Source organism: Mustelus asterias, unplaced genomic scaffold (genome assembly GCF_964213995.1).
Source record: "Mustelus asterias unplaced genomic scaffold, sMusAst1.hap1.1 HAP1_SCAFFOLD_971, whole genome shotgun sequence".
NCBI lineage: Eukaryota > Metazoa > Chordata > Chondrichthyes > Carcharhiniformes > Triakidae > Mustelus > Mustelus asterias.
In genome coordinates, this window is record NW_027590917.1 from 97,354 (window position 1) to 122,690 (window position 25,337).

The following is a 25,337-nucleotide window of genomic DNA, read 5'->3' on the forward strand; positions in this document are numbered from 1 at the left end:
GCTCCACCCATGGTGGGCGTGTCTTACTGAGGCCCCAGGCTCTGGAATTCCCTCCCTAGCCTTCTCTACTTTACCTGACTTTTCTCCTTCAAGGCACTCCTTTGACCAAGCTTTTGGTCATCTGACCTTAAATCTCGTTGTGTGTCTCGGTGTCATTGTTCCATATCGCTCTTGTGAAGCACCTTGGGACATTTCGTAACATTAAAAAGCTGCTTTAGAAATAAGTTGTTGAAATTAGTTGTAGTGTCGGCAACATGAGTGGTAACTGGTTAATGTTACAACAGGTTAGTTTTTGCAAGGCTGCAGCCACCAATGTGGATATGAGCTGAGCTCCGTTTATCCTCCAGGCTAGATAAAGGCCAGTCAAACAATGACAAGGAAAGGCACTGAGGAGAGCTCGGTCCAGCCAAGAGCAACACCCCATTTCCACCATTCAATCCCAATCCATTTCCTGCTCCATTGTATGGCTGTATGTGAGCAGATTCCTCTCTCAGCTTCTCTGAGACAATTGGCAGCATCTTCCTGTGTGAATTCCAGAAATCCCTAACTCGGTCACACCACTTAAAATCATTTACCTTTCAGCATATTAACCGGTTACTCAAATATTAACCTTTGATGCCACTTGTGCCAGTCCAGCAGAAATTGAGTAACTGCTTGCTTTTTTGCGTTGCGTTTAAGAATTGAACACTGAGCAAGAAATGCACTGTCCTTTTAAACTTTATGTGGAGATGCCGGCGTTGGACTGGGGTAAACACAGTAAGAAGTCTCACAACACCAGGTTAAAGTCCAATAGGTTTATTTGGTAGCAAAATCCACTAGCTTTCGGAGCACTGCTCCTTCGTCAGGTGAATGAGTTCTGTTCACAAACAGGGTATATAAAGAGACAAACCCAATTTACAGAATAATGGTTGGAATGCAAATCTTTATAGGTAATCCAGTCTTAAAGGTACTGACAGTGTGAGTGGAGAGAGGGTCAAGTGCAGGTTAAAGAGATGTGTATTGTCTCCAGCCAGGACAGAGATTTTGCAAGTCCAGGCAAGTCGAGGGTTACAGATAATGTGACATGAACCCAAGACCCCAGTTGAGGCCGTCCTCATGTGTGCACAACTTGGCTATCAGTCTCTGCTCAGCGACTCTGCGTTGTCGTGTGTCATCAGGCGAATGAAGCTGCGGGAGTTCTTCCACAAACCCCAAGAAGCCAACAGCGAACACAGTGAGACAGCCAATGAACCAGAACAGCCAACAGAGACCTGCAGTGCAGCAACCGAAGAGGAAAGAGTCGAATTGGACTCCTCCGGAAGGCCGCTGCCCTCGACTTGACACATATGCCCAAGCCGTCAGAAGGTGTGTCAACACCAGATTCATCAGCTGCACTCACAAGACAGCCTCGAACATCACCCAAGCACAACGCAGCACCATCCGCGCTCTCCAGACCAACTGCAACATTGTCATCAAACCAACAGACAAAGGAGGGGCCATTGTCATACTGAACAGAATGGATTACTGCAAAGAAGTGTACCGACAACTGAACAATGAGGAACACTACAGTTACCTGCAGATCTGACCAAAGAACACACCCGTCAACTCAACAGACAGATCAAGACCTTTGATCCAGACCTTCAGAGCACCCTCCGTGCTCTCATCCCACGTACTCCCCGTGTTGGAGATGTCTACTGCCTCCCGAAGATACACAAGGTGCAAACACCCAGCCATCCCATCGTATCGGGCAATGGGATACTGTGCAAGAATCTCTCCGGCTATGTCGAGGGCATCCTGAAACCCGTTGTACAAAGAACCCCCAGCTTTTGTTGTGACACTACGGACTTCCCACAGAAACTCAGCACACACATAGAGCAGTTGAACCAGGAGCACTCCTTGTCACAATGGATGTCTCGGCACTCTACACCAGCATCCCCCACGACGATGGCATTGCTGCAACTGCCTCAGTATTCAACGCTAACAACTGCCAGTCTCCAGATGCAATTTTACAACTCATCCGTTTCATCCTGGACCACACTGTCTTCACCTTCAACAGTGTATCTGGATGAAGAACTGGTTGAACAGCCATGGGGACCAAATTCTCACCTCCATATGCCAACATCTTCATGCACAGGTTCAAACAAGACCTCTTCACTGCACAGGACCTTCAACTGATGCTATATGCTAGATACATCGATTGACATTTTCTTCCTTTTGGACTCATGGTGAACAATCACTGAAACAACTCTATGATGACATCAACAAGTTCCATCCCACCATCAGACTCACCATGGACTACTCCCCGGAATCGGTTGCATTCTTGGGCACATGCATCTTCATTAAGGATGGTCACCTCAGCACTTCACTACTGCAAGCCCACGATAACCTCACGATGCTCCACTTCTCCAGCTTCCACCCTAAACATGTTAAAGAAGCCCCCCTATGGACAAGCCCTCTGTATACACAGGATCTGCTCGGATGAGGAGGATCGCAACCGACACCTCCCAGACGCTGAAAGATGCCCTCATAAGAACAGGATATGGCGCTCGACTCATCGACCGCTCCGACACACCAGCGAAAAACTGCAGCGACCTCAGAAGATGAATATGGGACACAGCGGACAGAGTACCCTTCGTCGTCCAGTACTTCCCCGGAGCGGAGAACTCTTCTCCGGAGCCTTCAACATGTCATTGAAGACTAACATCTCGCCACTTCTTGCCTTCAAACAAGCGCACAACCTCAAACGGACCATTGTCCGCAGCAAACTACCCAGCCTACAGGAGAACAATGACCATGACACCACACAACCCTGCCACAGCAACCTCTGCAAGACGTGTCAGATCATTGACACGGATGCCATCATCTCATGAGAACACCATCCACCAGTTACATGGTACCTACTCTTGCAACTTGGCCAACGTTGTCTACCTGATACGCTGCAAGAAAGGATGTCCCGAGGCATGGTACATTGGGGAGACCATGCAGACGCTACGACAAGAGTGTTCTCTTCCTGTTGGGGAACATTTCAGCGGTCACGTGCATTCGGGCTCTGATCTTCGTGTAAGCGTTCTCCAAGCCGGCCTTCACGAAACACGACAGCGCAGCGTCGCTGAGCAGGGACTGACAGCCAAGTTCCTCCACATGAGGACGGCCTCAACCGGGATCTTAGGTTCATGTCACACTATCTGTAACCCCCGTGACTGATGTGGAGATGCCAGCGTTGGACTGGGGTAAGCACAGTAAGAAGTCTCACAACACCAGGTTAAAGTCCAACAGGTTTATTTGGTAGCAAATACCATAAGCTTTCGGAGCTTGCTGCTCCTTCGTCAGATGGAGTGGTCTCTGTTCTCCAACAGTGCACAGACACAGAAATCAAGTTACAGAATACTAATTAGAATGCAAATCTCTACAGCCAGCCAGGTCTTAAAAGGTACAGATAATGTGGTTGGAGGGAACATTAAACACAGGTAAACGTTATGTGTATTGTCTCCAGACAGAACAGCTGGTGAGATTATGCAAGTGTGTTTACCCCAGTCCAACGCCGGCATCTCCACATCGAGATTATGCAAGACCAGGGGTGAGCTGTGACTGGCCAGGGCTTGCAAAATCTCACTAACTGTCCTGTCTGGAGACGATACACATCTCTTTAACCTGTGCTTAACCCTCTCTCCACTCATATTGTCTGTACCCTTCAGACTTGATTACCTATAAAGATTCGCATTCCAACCATTATTTTGTAAATTGAGTTTGTCTTTATATGCCCTGTTTGTGAACAGAACTCCCACTTACCTGACGAAGGAGCAGCGCTCCGAAAGCTGGTGGATTTTGCTACCAAATAAACCTATTGGACTTTAACCTGGTGTTGTGAGACTTCTTACTCTGTTAGACTTTGCCAGTACTCTTGTCTGCAGATGGACCTCCTGGACATCACTGTGATCAATATGAGCAAGAAAAATCATTGGGGTATTTAAAAAACAAACATTCTTTGTTAGAAAACTACTGGAAGTGGGATGGGCGGCGAGATTGTGTAGTCAAGGTGCTTGGAGTCGAGAGATCATGTAATGAAACCTCTAGCAATACGTTAACCAAGAGGTGGCAACCTAAAGTTCCAGCTCAGGTTTTTGACGTGGGCTAGACCAGGGTTCTGCAACCTTAAAACAAGAGGAAACATTTTTTAAAAATTTGGTCAAAAACGTAATTTGAGCCACAGTGCTGTTACTCAAATACCAATAATCATGAAAAACTTAGATGGAGACACCATTTTTGATTAGTATGCAATACCTTTGTATAGGTGCTCATAAAGGAGGCCATTCAGCCCATTTTTGTCTGTTTCAATTCTCTGCAACAGTGCACTCATCTGCCCCTTCTTTATAGCCCTCCAAATTTGTTCACTTCAGACAATGATCCATTTCTCTTAAGCCGCAATTGAATCTGCCTCCACCACAGGCTTCGGAAGAACATTCTGGATCCTAAACACTTCCTACATAAAGAAGCCTTTCCTCCTGTTTCCATTGCTGCTTTGTCCAATTACCTTAAATCTGTGTCTTCTCATTCTCAATCCATCTACCAATGGGAACAGTTTCTCCCCACCTACTCTGTCCAGAGCCCACATCATTTTGAATACCTCGGTCAAACTTATTCTTGACCTTCTCCAAGGAGAACAGCCCCAACTTCTCCAATCTATCTAGTAATCAAATCCCATTTTTCACTGATAATATCATTGTTTTAAAGGTTTTTACACAGGAGTGTTAATTGATATTTTCCCACAGGTACAATGTTGATTAAAGTTGTTGAAAAAATGAAACAAGCCATTTAATTACCATTGGCGTCTGCAATCAGCAAGTGGGAAATATGTGAGCCATTAATGCGATAGCATGTGGTGTCGTTTTGCTTGGCAACATAACTAATGACTTTTGATTCAAGCAAGGTATTGAGAATTTTGTACCTTTTTGTGCTTTACCAAGTTCTAGTTTTATCTGTAAGAATGTTCATCGCCAAGGAGACTTTTGGAAGAAGGGCAGGGGCATTGTCCTGGACTAATCTTTATCCCTTCCCCAGCATCACTGAAACAAATGGTCTGGTCATTATTATTTTGTTTGTGGGATCTTGCTATCTTGTTAAATTAAATCTTGCTGTCTTTCAAAATTAGAAACACCATTTTAGATCATTTTGTATTTTCAAAAATTGGTAATGAGGGGAAAATGGAGATTGATCAAAGTTGGAAGCTACACGAGTCCTTAATGAACTAATTGTGGTTCCGGAGCCACAGTTTGCTGATTCCTGGGCTAAGCTCTTGATAAAACGCTAACTCTGGCTCAACAGTCACATTCCACACTATTGCCATCTTTATAAAGTTGATTCCTTGTTTGTATCAGCTTGTGAATAGTTGTGGATGTTTCACCACTAGACTGCTAACTGTGATAACGTGGCTGGATTGGGACCCCCCCCCCCCCCCCCCTCAGGCCATCGTTGTGTAAGGTTAATTGCCATTATTTGAGCTATGATCTGGAATGTACTGGTTGAAAGATTGGTGAAAGCAGATTCCGTAGCAACTGGAACTATACTTGAAAAGGCAAAATTTTCAGGGAGAGAGCAGGACAGTGGGATTTACTGGCTAGCTCTTTGAAAGAGCTAGTACAGACAAGTGGACTGAATGGCCGCCTTTTGTGCTATAAGATTCTGTGATGTTGTGAACTGGGTCAGTTTCCCTGGTGTGGCTGAGCAGGGCTTCCTAAAGTAAACAATCTGAGATTCTGCTTCAAACTTAGCCCCTTTAGCAGACTGGTGATTAATTGGGACCGGCAGAGGCACATGTTTTAAGTGTGCAGTTTGTGCCAGAATGTCACAGTGACCGTTGTCCCTCCGGAGCTGCGAAGCCTGACTGCCCTTTGGAATGTTTTGTCCTAATCCTTGTTAAACTAAAGCCAAGATTCTCCCTTTGTAAAGAGCCAGGTGTGTGCTTTAGCTTAAATTCATTGGACAACAAAAAAGGCCTACAACCTGGATTATGTCCTAACTCTAGTGCCTGTACTTGACATTTGTTGCTGGGCGTATCTCTGTGGTCTGCGGAAACATCACCAACTCTCGCCTGCTGAGGTACCCTTGAACTGGCCCCATGTTTAACATGCAGAGAATTTTTGGATCTTTGGTTAACAATTCAGTCTGTGTCAACAGCACAAAGGGGGAAAAAAAGCACAGACTCAGCGCCTCATGCCTGCTCCAAGGAGAACTACCCCCCTCGCTCTCTGGGGCTCAGCATTACCTTGCACAATTCCTGTCAGTTCCGATTATGTCAGGAGCCTTGCATTGAATTCAGTCACTCCCCAAGTTATTGGTGTGATTGTCCATCTTCTGTGTTCTCCTATATTTTGGTGCTCAAACCAGCAAGGGCTGGAATCATCATCATTTCAAATTCGACCTGATGCCAATCATAGTTTAAAGTTTATTTATTCGTGTCACAAGTAGGTTTACATTAACACTGCAATGAAGTTACTGTGAAAATCCGCTAGTCACCACACTTCGGTGCCTCTTCGGGTACACTTGAGGGAGAATTTAGCATGGCCATTGCACCTAACCAGCACTAGGAGGAAACTGGAGCACCTGGAGGAAACCCATGCAGACACGGGAGAACATGTAAACTCCGCACAGTCACCCAAGCCAGGAATCGAACTTTGGTCCCTGGCGCTGAGGCAGCAGTGTTAACCACTGCTGCCGTGCCATTGGGTTGTGGGGTTTGTGTATTTGTGGAGGATTTTGTGCTGGTGAATGAGTGGTCCAGTCACCAAGGACAATCAGCAGCTTTAATGAGCTATGCTGTCACAGTTGTTACGATTCCCTGTGGGGGAAATCAAAGTGACCTCCAAATGAAGAAAGTACCAACAAAATTTTTTACATATTGTAGTTTTTAAACTTTAACGTGAATCAGAACCAACACCCATTAAACATGAATTGACAGGCAAATGATGCTTCAAATAAAAAGGTAAATTTCACTTTAAATGGTTGATAACAAAGATGTGTCACACACAGCCACAAACACCCACATCACTCCCCATTGGCATGTGGCACTACAGTTCCATAATAGAGTTCTTTATTCACGCAGAGTAGGTCAGGGAATCCTATTTGACACCAGCTTTCTGCTTCACAGATGTTTGTAAATGTACATTAAGTCATCGACTCACAGAAGGGGCCTTTTGGCCTGCTGTCTGTTCCAGTTCTAATCCCTCAAGTCATAACAGTCCTGGTCCAGTTTAGCCACTAATGAGAAAACACCTTGATCTTCAGCATCTCTGAACTACTCTCATTGCTGTCCAAATTTTAGATCTTTTTAGTCAGCTCACACGGCACCTCCAAGAGCTTCTGTCTCCTCTTCTGCCAAAGAGGAAAAGAGAAGTGATTTGCTTCTTCTCTAAGATCTCTGTTCCTCTTTGTGTCTGTATCTGTGTGCTGACCACCTTCACCCGTCCGCTCCTCTGCTTATAGCTCTCCTTTGTTTCAGACAGACACCTGACTTCATTCTTAACTTTGTTATTGCTTCTAGGTCAAGGGTCACCAGGGGTCACATGGACCAGTATTCTTATCCATGAAAATTGCAATTCATACAAACTTGAATCTTTAAAAAAAAATTCTTAACAATTACAGATTTCAGTCATTTCAAATAAATTACACATTTACTGTACAGCTTCCAGGTGAAAGGTTGTCACATAGTTATTGGATGGTCACTGAGCCCAAGTCCAACTCTTGGAGTATAGGAAAAACATTGTCTCTTTTCTGTATTTAAGTTTTTTTAATCACTGTAATATGAGTACTGCATGTGCCAGGACCACAATACCACAACCATCTTTTTAACAGGGAAGAGTTCTGGTTTTGAAGTAATGTGTTTCCACAAAGTAGATTAAATCCCCTGATTGTGTGAAATCAATCGAAAGATGTGCGGGTTAGGTTGATTGGCCAGGTTAAAAAAATTGCCCCTTAGAGTCCTGGGATGCGTAGGTTAGAGGGATTAGCGGGGACAATGTGTGGGGGTAGGGCCTGGGTGGAATTGTGGTCGGTGCAGACTCGATGGGCCGAATGGCCTCCTTCTGCACTGTAGGGTTTCTATGATTTCTATGATCTATGACTGGATTCTGGGAGGAGGACACAAAAACAGCTTCTGCAGAGTTCCCATGTGGCCAAGCACTCTTCTCTAGATGGAGCCAATCTGATCCTTTGGCAGCCACAGTCCCTCCCTCTGAAATCAAGGAGCCTAAACATTTAAAATTGCTTCCTGCGCACATGTCAACTGAGAGCAGAAGCTATATTATTTTCCAACAGGGAATTTTGTTAAAGCCATAAAACGTCTTTAAAAAAGAGTTCACTGAGCGAGGAGGTGAGGTGGAGTTGGGAGGAATGAGTGACATGGTTTGAATGCTAATGATGGTCAAACAAACCGAATGCTGCTGGCTTGTCACTACTTGTCTCCATTTGCTCCTTAGCTTTGATAGGAGTTCAGCCAGTCAGCTGATTGATCATTTGCCATGGCCTGTTTTGTGTAGGCTAAGAACCCACTCTTTCTTTCCAATGGGGTATGTAGGTGATGGGTTTGCTGGGGAAGTGAGGTGGGGGGTGGTGGTCAGTTGATGGCTCAGTTGGAAGCTCCGGTTGACCCTTCTCCCTTTGAGGCATTGAATCTGGTGTAACTTGTCACTCTCTGCTAACGGTGATCGGGAAAATGCCTACCTGAAAGGGCAGTGGGGGTGGATTCAATAAAAGCTTTCAAAGGGAATTGGATAAGTACTTGGAAGGAAACATTTGAAGGTCTGTTTGATTTATTATTGTCACATGTATTAGTATACAGTGCAAAGTATTGTTTCTTGCGTGCCATACAGACAAAGCTTCCATTTATAGAGAAGGAAAGGAGAGGGTGCTACAGTCATAGCTAGGGTGTAGAGAAAGGTCAACTTAGTGCTAGGTAAGTCCATTCAAAAGTCTGATGGCAGCAGGGAAGAAGCTGTTCTCGAGTCGGTTGGTACGTGGCCTCAGTCTCTTGTATATTTTTCCCAATGGAAGAAGGTGGAAGAGAGAATGTCCGGGATGTGTGGGATTCTTGATTGTGATGGCTGCTTTTCTGAGGCAGCGGGAAGTATAGACCGAGTCAATGGATGGGAAGCTGGTTGTGTGATGGACTGGGCTTTGTTCATGACCCTTTGTAGTTTCTTGCAGTCTTGGACAGAGCAGGAGCCATACCAAGCTGTGATACAACCAGAAAGAATGCTTTCTATGGTGCATCCGTAAAGGTTGGTGAGAGCCGTAATGGACATGCCAAATTTCCTTTGCCTCTACTTTCTCAGAAGACTTTGGGCTTTCTTAACTATAGTGTCGGTATGGAGGGATCAGGACAGGTTGGTGATCTGGACACCTAGAAACTTGAACCTTCAACCATTTCTACTTTGTCCCCATTGATGTAGACAGCGGCATATCCTCCTCTACGCTTCCTGAAGTTGATGACTATCTCCTTCATTTTACTGACATTTGAGGGAGAGATTATTGTCATCGCACCAGTTCTTATCTCTTTCCTGTACTCCGTCTCATCGTTGTTTGAGATTTGACCCACTAAGATAGTATCATCAGCAAACTTGAAAATTGAGTTGGAAGGGAATTTGGCCCCACAGTCATAAGTGTATAAGGAGTATAGTAGAGGGCTGAGGGGAGAGCCGTGTGGGGCACCGGTGTTGAGGTGTTATTGCCTATCCTTACTGATGGTGGTCTGTAGGTTAGGAAGTTCTAGGATCTAGTCGCAGAAGGAGGAGCCAAGCCCCAGGGCACGGAGTTTGGAGATGAGTTTTGTACGAATAAAGGACTGAGGAAACAGTAGGGAGTGAGAGAAATTGGGTAGCTCTTTAAAGAGACAGTATTGGCTGAATAGCTACTTCCTGTCAATGATTCTAGGATTTGAATTTAATCATGTGATTAAATGTAGGATTTCCGGCTCTTGCTCACTAGACTGTCAATGTCTATCACTATCAGAAATAGAATGCAGGTGAGTTTGGCTTCTTAAACAGCGCATGTGTCAATGTGGATTTGAGATCAATTGGTTCCAGCAGCACAGATGTATCAAGGGATGTAACAAATGACATTTGCTTTATTTTAAATGTAGCTACAAACTGGATCTAGGTGCTAGCCAGTGATATAGAAGCTATTAGATACAAAGTAAAAGTCCTTCTATACTATCCCCATCAAACACTTGCATGCAGGTACAGCACAGGGTTAGATACAGAGTAAAGTTCCCTTTACTCTGTCCCCATCAAACTCTTATTGGCCGATACTAATTTGTAACCTCCATGTTGCTGTGTGACGAACATTTCTTGGGATGCTGGAAGCTCTTGAGCCTCCTCTTCTCAGTAATATTCAGGGCTTGGGTCATTGAATAGAAATGAAATGTACTGGAACGTGGTGAAATGATGGGAGCTGCACGCTGAGAGGTGACATACAGATTGCATCCCATGAGCTGTAGTCTGTGCCTGGTGTGCAAAGAACATGTCCCAGTAGCCAGATAGATGAGTAAAGGCACTATGCCAGCCATGGCTTAGGAATCACTGAAAACCCACGAGTTTGAAAACCATGTGTCGAGTTCTATGCAGAAATTCAAGTGCATTATCTATCTGAATCACTAGGCAGTACTGAGGGCTGCATTGTTGGAGGGTCAGTACAAAGGCAATAAAAAGTAAAGTCACCATAGTTCCAGATGATAGGCTGTGACTTAACCTGACCACCTGAGGAACACCACAGGTGGCAAGGTTGAGAAGGTGAGGCCTTCATGAATGACCTCAGCTGGTGCAAGAATTGAACCCACGCTGTTGGCGTTGCTCTGCATCACAAACCAGCTGTCAGCCAACTGAGCTAAACCAAACATTGTTAGAAAATCAGTACTGAGGGAATGCAGCACTGTCAGCCGGTTGGTACTGAGTACTGTACTGTCGGAAATCACGATTGTGTGCCTGAGATAACTGACATCCTTCCATTCTTGTTGACTTTTGCTCAATCATGCTATTTTGTTTTTTTTTAATATTACACAGCTAATTCTATTAAATCAGTCCAGCCCTTGTACATCTCATGCAGTCCCTGTTGATGTGAATGATATAATCTCCCTCCAATGTGGGAGGTTATAATGACAGAGTTGTAATCTCATCCACTGAGACTCTCCTTTTTGGCATCAGAAGAGGAAGGAGGAGGCTTCTGCCATTTGATTGGGTCACAGCTGATCCTCCCCTTGCTGGCAACAGGAATCTTACTGAATACACCATTCTGGCGTTAAAAACATTTGATTTTTCAGTTTGTCTGTGTTTTGCTGCTGTTGCTGAGTTCTTTGCCCTCTGTTCCTGGTACATGGACTGTAATGAAATTTGTTCTTGTGATTTCAGGAAGTTTCTGATGCCCCCAAGGAGCTGCGCCCTCGTCTCTGTCACATGCAGAAAGGCTCCAATGGTTACGGCTTCAACCTGCACAGTGAGAAGTCAAAGGTCGGCCAGTATATCCGAGCCGTGGACCCGGATTCTCCCGCAGAACATTCCGGACTGCTGCCTCAGGACCGCATCATTGAGGTACCTTACTCAATTTGAAAGCTCAGCTAGTTTGAATCTCGAGTCCTGGATCATTCAACTCCAGTAATTTCAAAGGCGCATTGATGACACATCTCCCAGTAATCTCTGATATTAGTGTGGTCTCTCTTTCACTTTCTGTCTCGCGCTCTCATTCTCACTCTCTCCCTTCCTGTCCATGTGTGTGTCACTCCGTCTCTCTGTCCATCTGTATGTCCTGGGGTGGGATGCTGGGTGGGGGCAGTCAGTGGGAAGCCTTACACCAGAGCTTGACTCAGTCCTGATCTTTTTCCAATAAGGGTTAGTAAATCATGATCAGGAGTAGAACCCTTCCAGCACAGTTGGACTTTCTGAATGAGCTCACCAATTAGTTCCACTCTCCCTCTCTCTCTCCACAGCCTTCTCCTTCAAACTCGGGCTGAATTTTACCTGATAACTGCCAGACCAGGTCAGGGCCCTCTACAGACAGCAATATGCTGACTGATATTTTGGATTGAGACAGGGTGGTTAGTGTGATTGTGCACGGGGCTCTTTTCCTGAGTGTGCAGTCAGTAGAGCTGGAATCTGCTCTTCACTCTGCAGCTCCTTTGAAACAGAAAACATGAGAACCTTGTGACTGGTGTCCCTTTACCCAACCTGTATCTCATTGGTTGGGAGTCTGCTACACCTCGCACCTTATTCGTCGTCAGCAGCACTGCCAAACAAATGTTGGACTAAGGGAAGTGTCTCAAATTTGTCACTCTCCCTCTCGCACTCAATCAATCACAATGCAATATCCCCTCTCTATTCCTTCCTTCCCATCTGTCGATTATCAAATAATGGGAGTGTCAAAGGGTATCCACAGTTTTCTGACCGTGTATTCCACTTTCTCAGTGGGCTTGGTCCCCTTCCCCATTAATCAAAGACTGCTCCTTATGTCTCAGCCAGTATTCCACCCTCAGCCCTGACCTCCATATTCCTGTGGCTGGACTACAGTACTGACCTCCTATCATGGCCTGTTGTCAGTCCACCCACCCGCCCAGTGCAGGGTTTGCTGCACCTTACAGGTCAGAATGATCGGGAATATTAGAAATGGTCACTCTTTATAAGTTGGAACTGGAAAGGAACCAGGTGATCATCAATCTCCTCTTGATGATCCAACAATGTTCCTTTTAATCCAACTCTCAAATTTCCCATCCTATGCCAAGAGATTTCTTTCAGTTTCACTGATTCCATTTTACTCAGTAATCTTTTGTGTGAAAGCTTACAAAATGTCTTTTGAAAATGGATTCCAAAAAGAACAGTCTGGGGTTGGAAACCTCCTGATTTCCACGTTGCTTCCCCCCGCTCCATGTTGAACATCACTCGGAGGAAGCACTGAAGGTGGCAAGGTCACACAATGTACTCTGGGTAGGGACTTCAAAGTCCAACTCGATAGCAGCAGCACAGACTAAGCAAGACTAGTTCTAAAGGACATAGCTGGGTCTGTGGCAGGTGGTGAGGGGGAAAAACACACTTGACCTTATTCTCTCTGAAGTGCTTGCCACAGATGCATCCGTCCGTGACCGTATTGGGAGAAGTGACCACAGCTCAGTCCTTGAGACAAAGTCCGTCTTCAAATGCGAATACCCCATTGTGTTGTGTGGCACTACCACTGTGCTAAATGAAAGAGACTTCGAACAAATCTAGCAACTCAAAATTGGGCATCCATGAAGCGCTGTGCGTCATTAGTAGCAGCAAAATTATACTCCACCACGATCTGTATCCTCATGGCCTGGCATATCCCCAACTCTATCATTACCACCAATCGAGGGGATCAGCCCAGGTTCAGTGCAGGAGGGCATGTCAAGTGCAACGCCAGGCATACCTAAAAATGAGGTGTCAACCTGGTGAAGCTACAACACAGGACTATCTGCATCCCAAACAGCATAAACATGATAGACAGAGCTAAACGATCCCACAACCCAAGGATCAGACCTAAGCTCTGCAGTCCTGCCACATCCAGCCATGTGAATGGTGGTTTACAATTAAACAACTCACTGGAGGAGGAGGCTTCACAAATATCCCCATCCTCAATGATGGAGGAGTCCAGCACATCAGTGCAAAAGATAAGGCTGGAGCATTCCCAACAATCTACAGTCAGAAGTGCTGAGTGCCCCAGATGCCAGTCTTCAGCCAATTCGATTCACGCCATTAGATAATCAAGAAAAGGCTGAGGAACTGGATACTGCAAAGGCTATGGGCCCTGACAATATTCCACCAATAGTACTGAAGACCTGTTCTCCAGAACTTGCTGCGCTCCTAGCCAAGGTGTTCCAGTACAGCTACAACACTGGCATCTACCTGGCAAAGTGGAAAATTATCCGAGTATGTCCGATACACAAGAAACAGGACAAATCCAACCCGGCCAGTTATTTCCCTGTCAGTAAAGTGATGGAAGGGTTATCAATAACCCTATCAAGCGGCACTTACTCAGCAATAACCTACTCGCTGTTGCTCAGTTTGGGTTCTGCCAGGGCCACTCTGCTCCTGCCCTCATTACAGCCATGGTTCAAGCATGGACAAAAGAACTGAACCCCAGAGGTGCGGTGAGAGTGTCTGCCCTTGACTGAGCCTGGGAATTAGGGGAAAACTCTATGCTGATTGGAGTTATACCTGGCACAAAGCAAGATGGTTGTGGCGGTTGGAGGTCAATTATCTCAGTTCCAGGACATCACTGCCAGAGTCCTCGGGGTAGTGTCCTAGGCCCAACCATCAACTGCTTCATAAATAGCCTTCCTCCCATCATAAGACCAGCAGTGGGAATGTTTGCTGCTGATTGTACAATGTCCTGTACCATTCATGATTCCTCTGATACTGTAACAGTCTGTGTCCAAATGCAGCAAGACCAGGACAATATCTAGGCTTGGACTGACAAGTGGCAAGTAACATTTGTGCCACACGAGTGTCAGGCAATGACCGTGTCCAAGAATATAGAATCTTAACCATTGCCCTTTGACATTCCATGGTATTACCATCACTGCCCCACTGTCAACGTCCTGGGGGTTGCCATTGACCAGAAACTATTGTGGATTAGCCACATAATTACAGTGGCTACAAGAGCAGGTGAGGAACCGTGTGGTGAGTAACTCATCTCCTGACTCTCCAAAGCCTGTCCACTATCTACAAGGTACAAGTCTCCTGACCCTGATGGAATGCATCCCAGGGTACTAAAAAGAGATGGCGGGGGAAATAGCAAATGCACTCGTGGTAATTTTTCAAAATTCACCAGACACTGGGGCGGTTCTGGCAGATTGGAAAACAGCAAATGTGATGCCACTGTTTTTTTTTAAAAAAATAAGACAATGAGTGGGTAATTATAGGCTGGTTAGCGTAACTTCTGCAGTGGGGAAAATGCTTGAATCTATCATCAAGGAAGAAATAGTGAGATATCTAGATAAAAATTGGGAAGATGCAGCATGGGTTCATGAAAGGCATGTCATGTTTAACAAATTTACTAGAATTCTTTGAGGACATTACAAACATTACCACTGGTTCCCTGTTGGTGGGCAACAGGGAACCAGTGGATGTGGTGTATCTAGATTTCCAGAAGGCATTTGACAAGGTGCCGTACAAAAGGCTGCTGCATAAGATAAAGGTACATGACGTTACAAGTAATGTAGCATGGATAGAAGATTGGTTAACTGAGCAAAGAGTGGGGGTAAATGAGTGTCTTTCTGGTTAATCAATGACTAGTGGCGTGCCTCAAGGATCAGTGTTGGGACTGCAGTTGTTACAATTTACGTAGATGATTTGGAATTGGGGACCAAGTGTAGTGCATCAAAATTCGCAGATGACACTAAGATGGGTGGAAGAGCAAAGTGTGCAGAGGACACAAAGTCTGCAAAGGGATATAGATAGTCTAAGTGAGTGGGTGAGGGTCTGGCAGATGGAGTACAATGTTGGTAAATGTGAGGTCATCCATTTTGGTAGGAAAAACAGCAAAATGGACTATTATTTAAATGGAAAAAAATTGCAGCATGCTGCTGTGCAGAGGGACCTGGGTGTCCTTGTGCAGGAATCTCAAGGAGTTGGTTTGCAGGTGCAGCAGGTAATTAAGAAGGCAAATGGAATTTTGTCCTTCATTGCTAGAGGGATGGAGTTTAAAAATAGGGAGGTTATGTTACAGCTGTATAAGGTGCTGGTGAGGCCACACCTGGAGTACTGTGTACAGTTTTGGTCTCCTTACTTGAGAAAGGATATACTGGCACTGCAGGGGGTGCAGAGGAGATTCACTAGGTTGATTCTGGAGTTGAGAGAGAGGGTTGGCTTATGAGGAGAGATGGAGTAGACTGGGACTATACTCATTGGAATTCAGAAGAATGAGGGGGGAACATATAAAATTATGGATGGAATAGAAAAGATAGGAGCAGGAAGGTTGTTTCCACTAGTGGGGCATAGACTCAAAATAAGGGGGAGCAGATTTAGGACAGAGTTGAAGAGGAACTTCTTCACCCAAAGGGTTGTGATTCTGTGGAATTCCCTGCCTAGTGAAGCAGTTAAGGCTACCTCGTTGAATATTTTTAAGGCAAAGATAGATTTTTGAACAGTCAAGGAATTAAGGATTATGGTGAGCAGGCAGGTAAGTGGAGCTTAGCCCACGAAAAGATCAGCCATGATATTGAATGGAGGAGAAGGCTCGAGGGGCCAGATGGTCTAGTCCTGCTCCTAGTTATGTTTTTAAGTCAGGAGTGCGATGGAATACTCCCCCCGCCCCCTCCTTTGCCTGGATGGCTGCAGTTCCAGCAACACTCAAGAAGCTTGACATCATCCTGGACAAAGCAGTGCATTTGATTGGCATCACGTTCACTCCCTCCACCACCGACACGCTGGCAGCAGTGTGTACCATGCAGTAATTCACCAAGGCACCTTACACAGTACCTTTTCAAAGTTTGGAATCCAAACCCATGATCGTTATCATCTCGAAGGACAAGGGCAGCAGATGCATGGGAAACACCTCCATCTGCAAGTTCCCCTCCAAGTCACTCACCAGCTTGACTTGGAAATATATCACTGTTGCTGTGTCTAGATCCTGGAATTTCCTTCCTCACAGCACTTTGGATGTACCTACACCCCATGAACTGCAGCAATTCAAGAAGGCAGCTCACTACCACCTTCACGTGGGCAATAAATGCTGGCCTAACCAGTGTCAGCAACATCCCATAAATGACAAAGAAACTTACTCTGTGCCTCATAATGAATCTCTAGAACACCCACATTGAACTTGCTGCTCACTGATCCTTTAAATATTTTAAGGGAACTTTTGTCACTTTATTCAAATAGGCAAAAGAAAGATGGAAAAGTATTAATTTCATTGAATAAAGCTGGTCAAACATAAACAATATCCACTGAAGCAGTTTAATCTTGGCATGTGATTCAGCACTTGCTACACAATGTGGCTATTGGCATGGTGCAAATAAAGATAAAAATCCACCCTTTGTGAGCCTTTACTATTGGGGCATTTTCAGTTTAGAAGAATTTCATGTCCACTGAGGTATTTTGGGAAACTTGGCTTTTTTTTCTTTATCAAACCCCATCCGGATTGGGGATTTTTCAAAGCAGTTTATATCGAGCATGTTGGGTTATTATGTGGATAATTCTGACCGATCTTCACATCCAAATTCCACACATTGTAGAGATATGACTGACTGGTTGCTCGTCCTTTGCTGAGGAAACAATATTGAGCCTGTGCCCAATGGGTTGAGGGGTTGGTTCTGGTCTGGTCTCTCCCTGAGAAGGCTGTTGGGGCTTTTTTTTTTTTTAGTGCCCCATCAGACATGTTAGATAATTCTGCACTGGGTTGGAAAAGGTGGGAGCAGTGCCTCAGAACCGGAGTGTTGGTCTAAATTATGTGGTCTGGTTGTCTCAAATCCCACGACCCTCCGGTGCCAAACCGTGCGATGTCCTTTCACAATGTTAGTGTCTCCCTTAAAATGTAACATTTTACAAAACGTGGATGGGACGTGAGAAATTCTTTTCAGACAGTGAGTATTTACAGAGCTGCATCTCATGCTGCTTTCAAAGGGATGAATTCTGTGGGAATAATTCTGCTACTGCTTCTGAATGGTTTGTGAGCTGGCAGATTTAAACAGTCACATCTACAGGAGGAAAGACACTAATTTTGACCTCTCTGACCCTTGTATGTTTCTGGTTTCTTGTCATACCAATATGCCACTTCTACCTTTTCAACTGTGTCCTGTTCCCCACTTAAACTCCAACCTCCTGTCCAATAACTAAGTACAATCTGGGAATATCTGTCACTGAGTTGTCTTTTTTTTGAGTATTTGCAGCTGTTTCTGTTTTTATTTCAGTTTCCTGGAGCTCTGTGTCAGAAATTATGTTTACCTTTGTGACTCTGGCGGTGTGTAATGCTGCTGAAATAGGCAATGCTTTCTGGTGAATAGTGAGGGGACAATATCTGGAACTCCATTGTGGGTGAGAATGCCGGATGGTATTTGTGTCCTGGGAGAGACACATTTTCCTCATGGTTGCATCACCTGATATTTTATAGGGCAGCATAAAGCGAAACACCCACAAGAACAAAGTCCATCCCTGATACTGCAATACAGCAACACCCAGATTGAGGTTGCAACAATCAGCGGCCACATGGGAGTGCTGAGCAATGATGAGGCCACTAGGGCATCAATGTCTGTCAACGTCAGCCTGGGCTGATGCTTTTTATTAAGTTCAAATTGATCCTATTACCAGTGACAGACCTGACCCCACCAGTACTGTACCCCAGTGTGTGAAGCCTGTTAAGTGTTGGTGGAGCTGCCGTCAACCAGTCAAGTGGAGAGTATTCCAACACACTCCTGAGTTATGCCTTGTTGATGGTGGACAGGCTTTCGGGAGTCAGGAGGTGTTACTCACTGTAGGATTCCTTGCCTTTGACCTGCAGTTCTGTTTCTGGCTATTGGTAACACCCCCAGGCCATTGTTAATGGGGGATTCAGTGGTGATAATGCCATTGAATGTCAAGGAACTATGGTTAGATTCTCTCCTGTTGGAGATGGTTATTTCCTGGCATTTGTGTGGCACGAATGTTACTTACCACTTGTCAAGCCTTGATAATACCCAGGTCTTGCTCCATTTGGACATGGACGGCTTTAGTATCTGGGAAGTAACACATGGTGCTGAACATTGTGCAGTCATCAGTGAACATCCCCACTTCTGGCCTTATAACAGATGGAAGGTCATTGATAAAACAACTGAAGTTGGTTGGGCCTAGGACACTACCCTGAGGACCTCCTTCAGTGATGTCCCATGACTGAGATAGTTGATCTCTAACAACCACAACCATTTTCCTTTGTACTTGTGTGACTCCAATCAGTGGAGAGCTTTCTCCCTAATTCCCATTTACTTCAGTTTTGCTCAGGCTTTTTTACTCCACATTCAGTCAAATGCTGCCTTGATGTCAAAGAAATCACACTTCTTGTTACACCTTAACAGACTTTTCCCCACCAGTGTTGTACTGCTGTAGTTATCCCTTATCTCTTGGTTTCTTTCTTTTTGTCTGTACCACTGTGTGCGTGTGTCTTACCTGAAGTTTGACAGACTGTCTGTATGTGTGTTACAGGTTAATGGTGAGAATGTTGAAGGGAAACAGCACTCTGATGTGGTGACAATCATTAAGACGGGCGGTGTGGAGACCTCGCTATTGGTCGTTGATCCAGAAACAGACGAATTTTTCAAGAAATGCCAAGTTTTGCCATCAGTTGCCCACCTTACAGGTAAACATAGAAACTAGAGCCTGCTCCGCCACTCATTTTGATCATGGCTGATCATCAAACTCAATATCCTGATTTCCCCCTGCCCCTCTCCACCATACCCCTTGATCCTTTTGGCCCCAAGAGCAACATCTAATTTCTTCTTGAAATTTGACAACATTTTGTCCTCAACTACATTCTGTGGTACTGAATTCTACACATTCACCATCCTCTGGGTGAAGAAATTTCTCCTCCCCTCAGTTCTAAAAGGTTTACCCCTTATCAAACTGACACCCTAGTTCTCGATAGCCCCACCATTAGGAACATTCTTTCTGAATCTACCCTGTTAGAATTTTATAAGTTTCTATGAGATCCCCTCGTACTCTTCTAAACTCCAATGGATATAATCCTAACCGACTTGGTCTCTTTGTATATGACAGACCTGCCATCCCAGAAATCAGCCTGGTAAATCTTTGCTGTACTCCCTCTATAGCAAGGACATCCTTCCTCGGATAAGGACAGCAAACCTGCACACAATACTCCATTTGTGGCCTCACTAATGCCCTATACAATTGCAGCAAAACATCCCTATCCCTATACTCCAATCCTCTCGCTAGGAAGGCCAATCTGCCATTTGCCGCCTTTACTGCCTGCTGTACTTGGGACACGTATCAGTGCCAGGCTTTGCAAATTCCTGGGCTAGTTTAGAAATTTAATACAATTGCTTATTTTTCATTTTGGTGGCTTTTATGTTAAGAGTTTGCTTTGAGCTCGGTTTTGGTTGATAGCATGCTGGGGGAGGTAATGATGAACATAAAGATTTTTGGATAGAGTTGTCCTGGGATTGGCTGAGTTTGAGGGCTGAATCTCTTGGTTCCTGGTCTCTGGGTGTATTCAGATCAGGGCCATGTGATGGAGGGTGAATGCTCTATTGCCCAGTGGTCATGCTAGTTCGGATTGTTTTCTCTGGTGGGAGTGTGGGCAAGATCACTGCCCCTGAACAGTATTCTCTTCCTCTGGAGGAGTGGGAATAAGGGGACTTGGACCTGGATTTGTGATGTATCTCCATTTCCAGCTGCTGCCTCATCCTATCCCATAGCAACCAAAGGCGGTGGCAATCTAAATGAGTGGCCTTAACTTTGCCAGACCCTGAGCTGGATTCTCAGCAATTACCAGAGACTGTGATGGTCTTTGTGCCTCCCAAGTTACTGTTCAGAATTTATGAATGCATGGACTGGATCGGAGTCTATGTAGGAGATGGTGTTCTCTCTTGGTCAGGGATCTAGGGAACAGGGAGGATCCAGGGCCAGGGACGAGGTAATTTTCAAATGTGACCCATTTGGCCCTTGCTTCCGTTGTTGAAGTGGTTTTGAGGTTTTAGCCCTGTGCCTTTCACCAGCTCTTCTATGTTAACAGCTCGGGCCCTGTATGGTTTTATGTGTTTCTTTCGAGGTTGTCCGAGTAAACACGATGCAGTGAGTCCTTGGGGCACAGAGGAGGAATTGGTGGGATAGTGGAGTTAGCATGCAGAGTGTCAAAAGCATTACTGTGAAATGTTGGCGCTTAATATGACTGCGTGAACTGGAAATTGCTGAGCATCTGGTGGCTCTTGTTTAAGGGTTGGCCTGGCCAGGGCGTCTTGTCTCGGACTGTACCTGAGGCCTGTTTCATTCCAGCCTTGGGTCACTGGAGTTTGCACATGTCTGTGGGTTTCCTCCGGGTGCTCCGGATTCCTCCCACAGTCCAAAAATGTGTTGGTTAGGTGGATTGGCCATGCTAAATTGTCCCAAGATGTGTAGGTTAGCTTAAGTATGTGAGGTTATGGGGATAGGGTGGGATGCTGTCAGTCAGTGCAGACTTGATGGACTGAATGGCCTCCTTCTGCACTGTAGGGATTCTATGATCCCTTCATTACCTTAATGTGAATGGACGATGTCTAGACATATGAATTGAAGTGCCCCAGAGGATGCTTAGTACCTGTTGCATTTCTACCTGATCTTTAGGAGAGCCTGTCGAGGAAGGTGTCGCGGAAAAACAGTTTAAAACATAAAATACTGATCCCACTTTTATTTTCCATAAACTCGGAATCGCTCACTCCAACATCGCAAACGAGATTGCCAGCACAGTTGGGATGTTTGACCTATATTGTCCCTCTTCCAGCTCCCTAATGAAATGGCAATATTTTGGGCAGAGGTGATCTTGCATCACAAAGTTCAGTAAATTTACAATTGTATAACACATTGGAGGTTGGTAAATAAAGCAAGCTTTTTAGTTTCCTTGTTCAATACTTTCCAAACAAGTTTTCCGAGCACTGCAATGCCATGTACAGTCTGTACAGACTATGTAGAACACTGATCCTGGCTGCTCACTGCTGTGCATTGAACACGTCAGCAACAGCCTTCAACATTTGGGAGAGAGGGCTGGGGAATTTCTTGGTTTTTTCCTGTTGTCAAGTTGTAGCATTCCCTTCCACTTTTAAAATTATTTTTATTCAAAGTTTGGACAAGTTAGTTCTCGTGAGTGGCTCAGTTCAGGAATTGAGTATGCGAAGGAGCAGCTCTGTCAACAGTCACTCACTCCTCCACCCCTGTATGACTCTCACATTCTCAACTCAGATTCCCATCACATTCACTTTTCAAATATTTCTTCCTGTTTATTCAAGAGTGAGCTGAAGATGTTCAGATTTTTAAATTGAATGGATCAGTTTTGTTCGCACCAGGGTTGCACACTGAACTCAATGGTATTGTCTCTTAATACATATCATTTCCCACAGAGGACACTTGGACATTGAGCCAGAGTTTGGAAAAATGTTTGGGGACATTGCCTAAGTAACAGCTGAAGAGCCACTCAAGAGGCAGAGTGTATATTGAATAAGGGGTTTAGGGAGGAGCATCAGGTAGCCACGGTATTGACTGACTAGTTCAGGGTGGATAGTTGTGGTGGGGGGTGGTAGCTGGATGAGGATTGTAGCATGGAGTTGTGGTTGTCGGGTAGAAGAGTTGCAGAGAGAACATGAAAGGTGACAGTGCTCAGTAATGTATTCTGTTCTTGGGTAGCACAGAAACCAAATGAAAGGGATTTGAACAAGGATTAGATGGGCCCAGGATAGATGGCAGTGTTGCCTTTTGAGTAGCCCTGAGAGGACGAAGGGGTTGAGTATGTAAGTTGTGTGTGGTGAGAGATGCAAATAAAATTGAAGCGATCCAATAACATGCTGCACAAATCAGAATGGGAAATATACCAGTGTCACTCACTGGATCAAAAATTTGCAATGGAAATCACCACAGCAAAGGAGGGACAAAAATAGACTGGCCATGTTTTATAAAATATGGAGTGGACTGGTGGATATTGACAGAAACAAGTACCTGGCGTCCTCCGGCAATGACGAAATGTGAGCTCACCATCCACACAAACGACAAAGGCTATTTGCTTCCGAGACTGTGTCAACAAGGACAATGCCACAATGGAACAAGATATCAAAGGAAATAGTCACAGCTCCATCATTCAAAATCTTCAAGAACCATCTTGAGATTATTTGAGTTTCCATTCTCGGGAATACCAACTCAGTCTGGTTTAATTAGCGCTGCCCATAGAAATGTTGATGAAATAAGGATAGCCTGAGATGCTAAAGTAGTAGGAGAGAGTGGGCTTTATACGGTGTGGGTGATTATAATGAGCAATGATATCAGCTGTCACAAGCAGAGAACTCAGTGGTCAGGAGCTAGCTGGTGGAGATCAAGTAGCAGGTGGTGGGTTTCCTAGACTTGAAGATTTCTCTCCCTGAGACAAAACATCCTGCCTCCTTGGCTGCACCTTCGGTCTGGACCTTGGCTGCGTGATTGCAGTGCGCTGTACTCCTGTGACAGTGGAAAGAAAAGATTAAATGCAAGACACTGAAGAGGGCACAGAGGATGGAGAAGGAAGAAATGAAAGTCTTGAATTTAGAGCCTTTTATGATTCCAGCCAATGAAAGCCATTTTGAGGTGTTGTCATTGATTTGGAAACACAGCAGCCAAACCACAAGCAGCCGATGTAATAATGGCCTGATTGCCTGTTTTGGTAATGTTGGTTAAGAGATGGCCCATACCGTGGAGGGATTTGAAAACACAAATGAGAATTTTAATATCGAGGTATTGGTTGACTGGGAGCCAGTGTAGCTTAGCAAACACGGGTGATAGTGGAACAAGACTTAATACATGTTCAGACGTGGGCAGCTGAGTTTTGGAGTGTAGAATGTGGGAGAGCTGACAGAAAATAAAAGCAGTGAGTTCAGAGGAAGTGGCCATGCTCTGCAGCCTGCACAGTGGTTTTTGCACCTGTTGTGTTGCATGTTAAGGCCTGCAATTTTAGTTGATTTGCATGTTGGCTGATATTTAATGTCCCTCCATGCACTAGATTAATATTCAGCTATACTCAAAACCCAGTCCATCTCTCCCTTTCCAGCCATTCCCGTGCTCACATCACATCGCCCCCACCCCGTCCTCCCCCTCCCTCCATCAAGCTGCTTTAAAGGTTCATTAGGGTGGGAGTAGAATCTGTAAGAGATGGAGGAGTAGGGTGTGTAATAGTGAAGGAATGACAGGGAGGTTGCTATGGAATCTTCATTATATCCAGAAATAGAAGGATGACCTGTAGAGGTCTTTCAGATTAAGACAGGATTTCTGTATGTCCAAAGGTGTGTAGATTAGGTGGATTAGCCATGTGAAATTGCCCCTCTGTATCCAAAGAGGTCTAGGTTAGGGGGATTAGCGGGGTAAATATGTGGGGTAGGCCTGGGTAAGATGCTCTATCAGAGATTTGGTGCAGAGTTGATGGGCTGATTGGCTTCCTCCTGCACTGTAGACATTCTATGACTCTAAGATTGGACACGGGGAAGATGTTTCCATTTGCGGTGGAAATGAGAACTAGGGGGCCATAAATATAAGACCGCCACTATAAGGGGTTCAGGAGAAGGTTCTTCATCCAGAGAGGCTGGAACGTGGAACTCATTACAACAGTGAGTGGTTAAGGCAAATAGTCCTGATGCAATGAAGAGGAAGTGAGAGAAACATGGGGGGGCGGGGGGGGGCGGGTGATTCTCCGGGGAAAAAAAAAGTTGCAAGTGCTGAATTCGCAGGAAAACTGGTGTAAACCATGCTGTTTTTTTCAGTGGGCATTCAGACTCTAATCTCCCACACTCTGTCCAATGCAGAGTTCACAATTGTGGATATCATTCAAAGCTCGGGGGGGTGGGGCCTATTCACACTAGAGTCTGACAGTTCCAGGCTTCTGCGCATGCATGCTGACCCCAAATTGTTAGCCTGCAGTTTGCTGGCCAGCCTGGGACCCTCAGTGCTGCCCCACAAGCATCCCCAGACCAGCTCTGGCCCCCTCCCCGGCAGTGATGATTGTCTAGGACCACCCTGATCGCTGGCCTCCCTGCAGCCCCAAACAATCCCAGTGGCAGCAGGCCCCACCCCTTGTCACTGCCTGATGTCTGGTGGGCAGTGCCAGGGGGCACAGGCTGACACTGCCCAGGGAGCCCCGATTGCAAACCCCCCCCCCCCCCCCCCCCCCCAAGCTCCAGCAGGGTCTCCCGCTAGTTCCCTGAAAGTGGGGGAGCTACTCTAAACCCTGTCGGAGTGAAATTGCACTAGCAGGGTGGGAGATGCTATTGAGCCTGGAGAATTCAGTCCCGGGCCTGATGATCACATTTAAATTACATTCAAATAAGATTAAAATTACTTCCCTGCTGGTCCCGCTGGTTTCCATTGTGGCCCTGATCAGGCCGGATATCCATCACTGGGAGATGCACGTGCTTTGGGATGGGACAATCGCTCCTGAGGAAGGAAGGAATGAATGGAATGATAGGAAGACAGAATGAGATGCAGAGGGGGCAGTGAGGTACTCATGTGCAGCATGAGCACTGACATGGATTTTTGGGTTCTTGCTCTGCTTACAACATTTGTTTGTAATTGTATGAAGTTGACTGAAGTGTTAGTCTGATTTAAGGTAAACAGTTTGTAGGATCTGATGGCTTGTCTCTCGGGAGCCTAAGAAACAAGATGAATGAAATAGCAATG

General features: G+C 45.4%; 1 protein-coding gene across 1 annotated transcript in view; it reads left to right on the forward strand.

Annotated features, from left to right (window-relative positions):
• The window catches only part of LOC144487676 (Na(+)/H(+) exchange regulatory cofactor NHE-RF1-like), a 97,561-nt gene that overhangs the window by 55,239 nt on the left and 16,985 nt on the right, over positions 1–25,337 (forward strand). The window contains exons 2-3 of the mRNA XM_078205757.1: positions 11,376–11,555; positions 19,146–19,299. Of these exons, the coding sequence (XP_078061883.1) occupies positions 11,376–11,555; positions 19,146–19,299 (334 nt within the window). The remainder of the gene's footprint in view (positions 1–11,375; positions 11,556–19,145; positions 19,300–25,337) is intronic.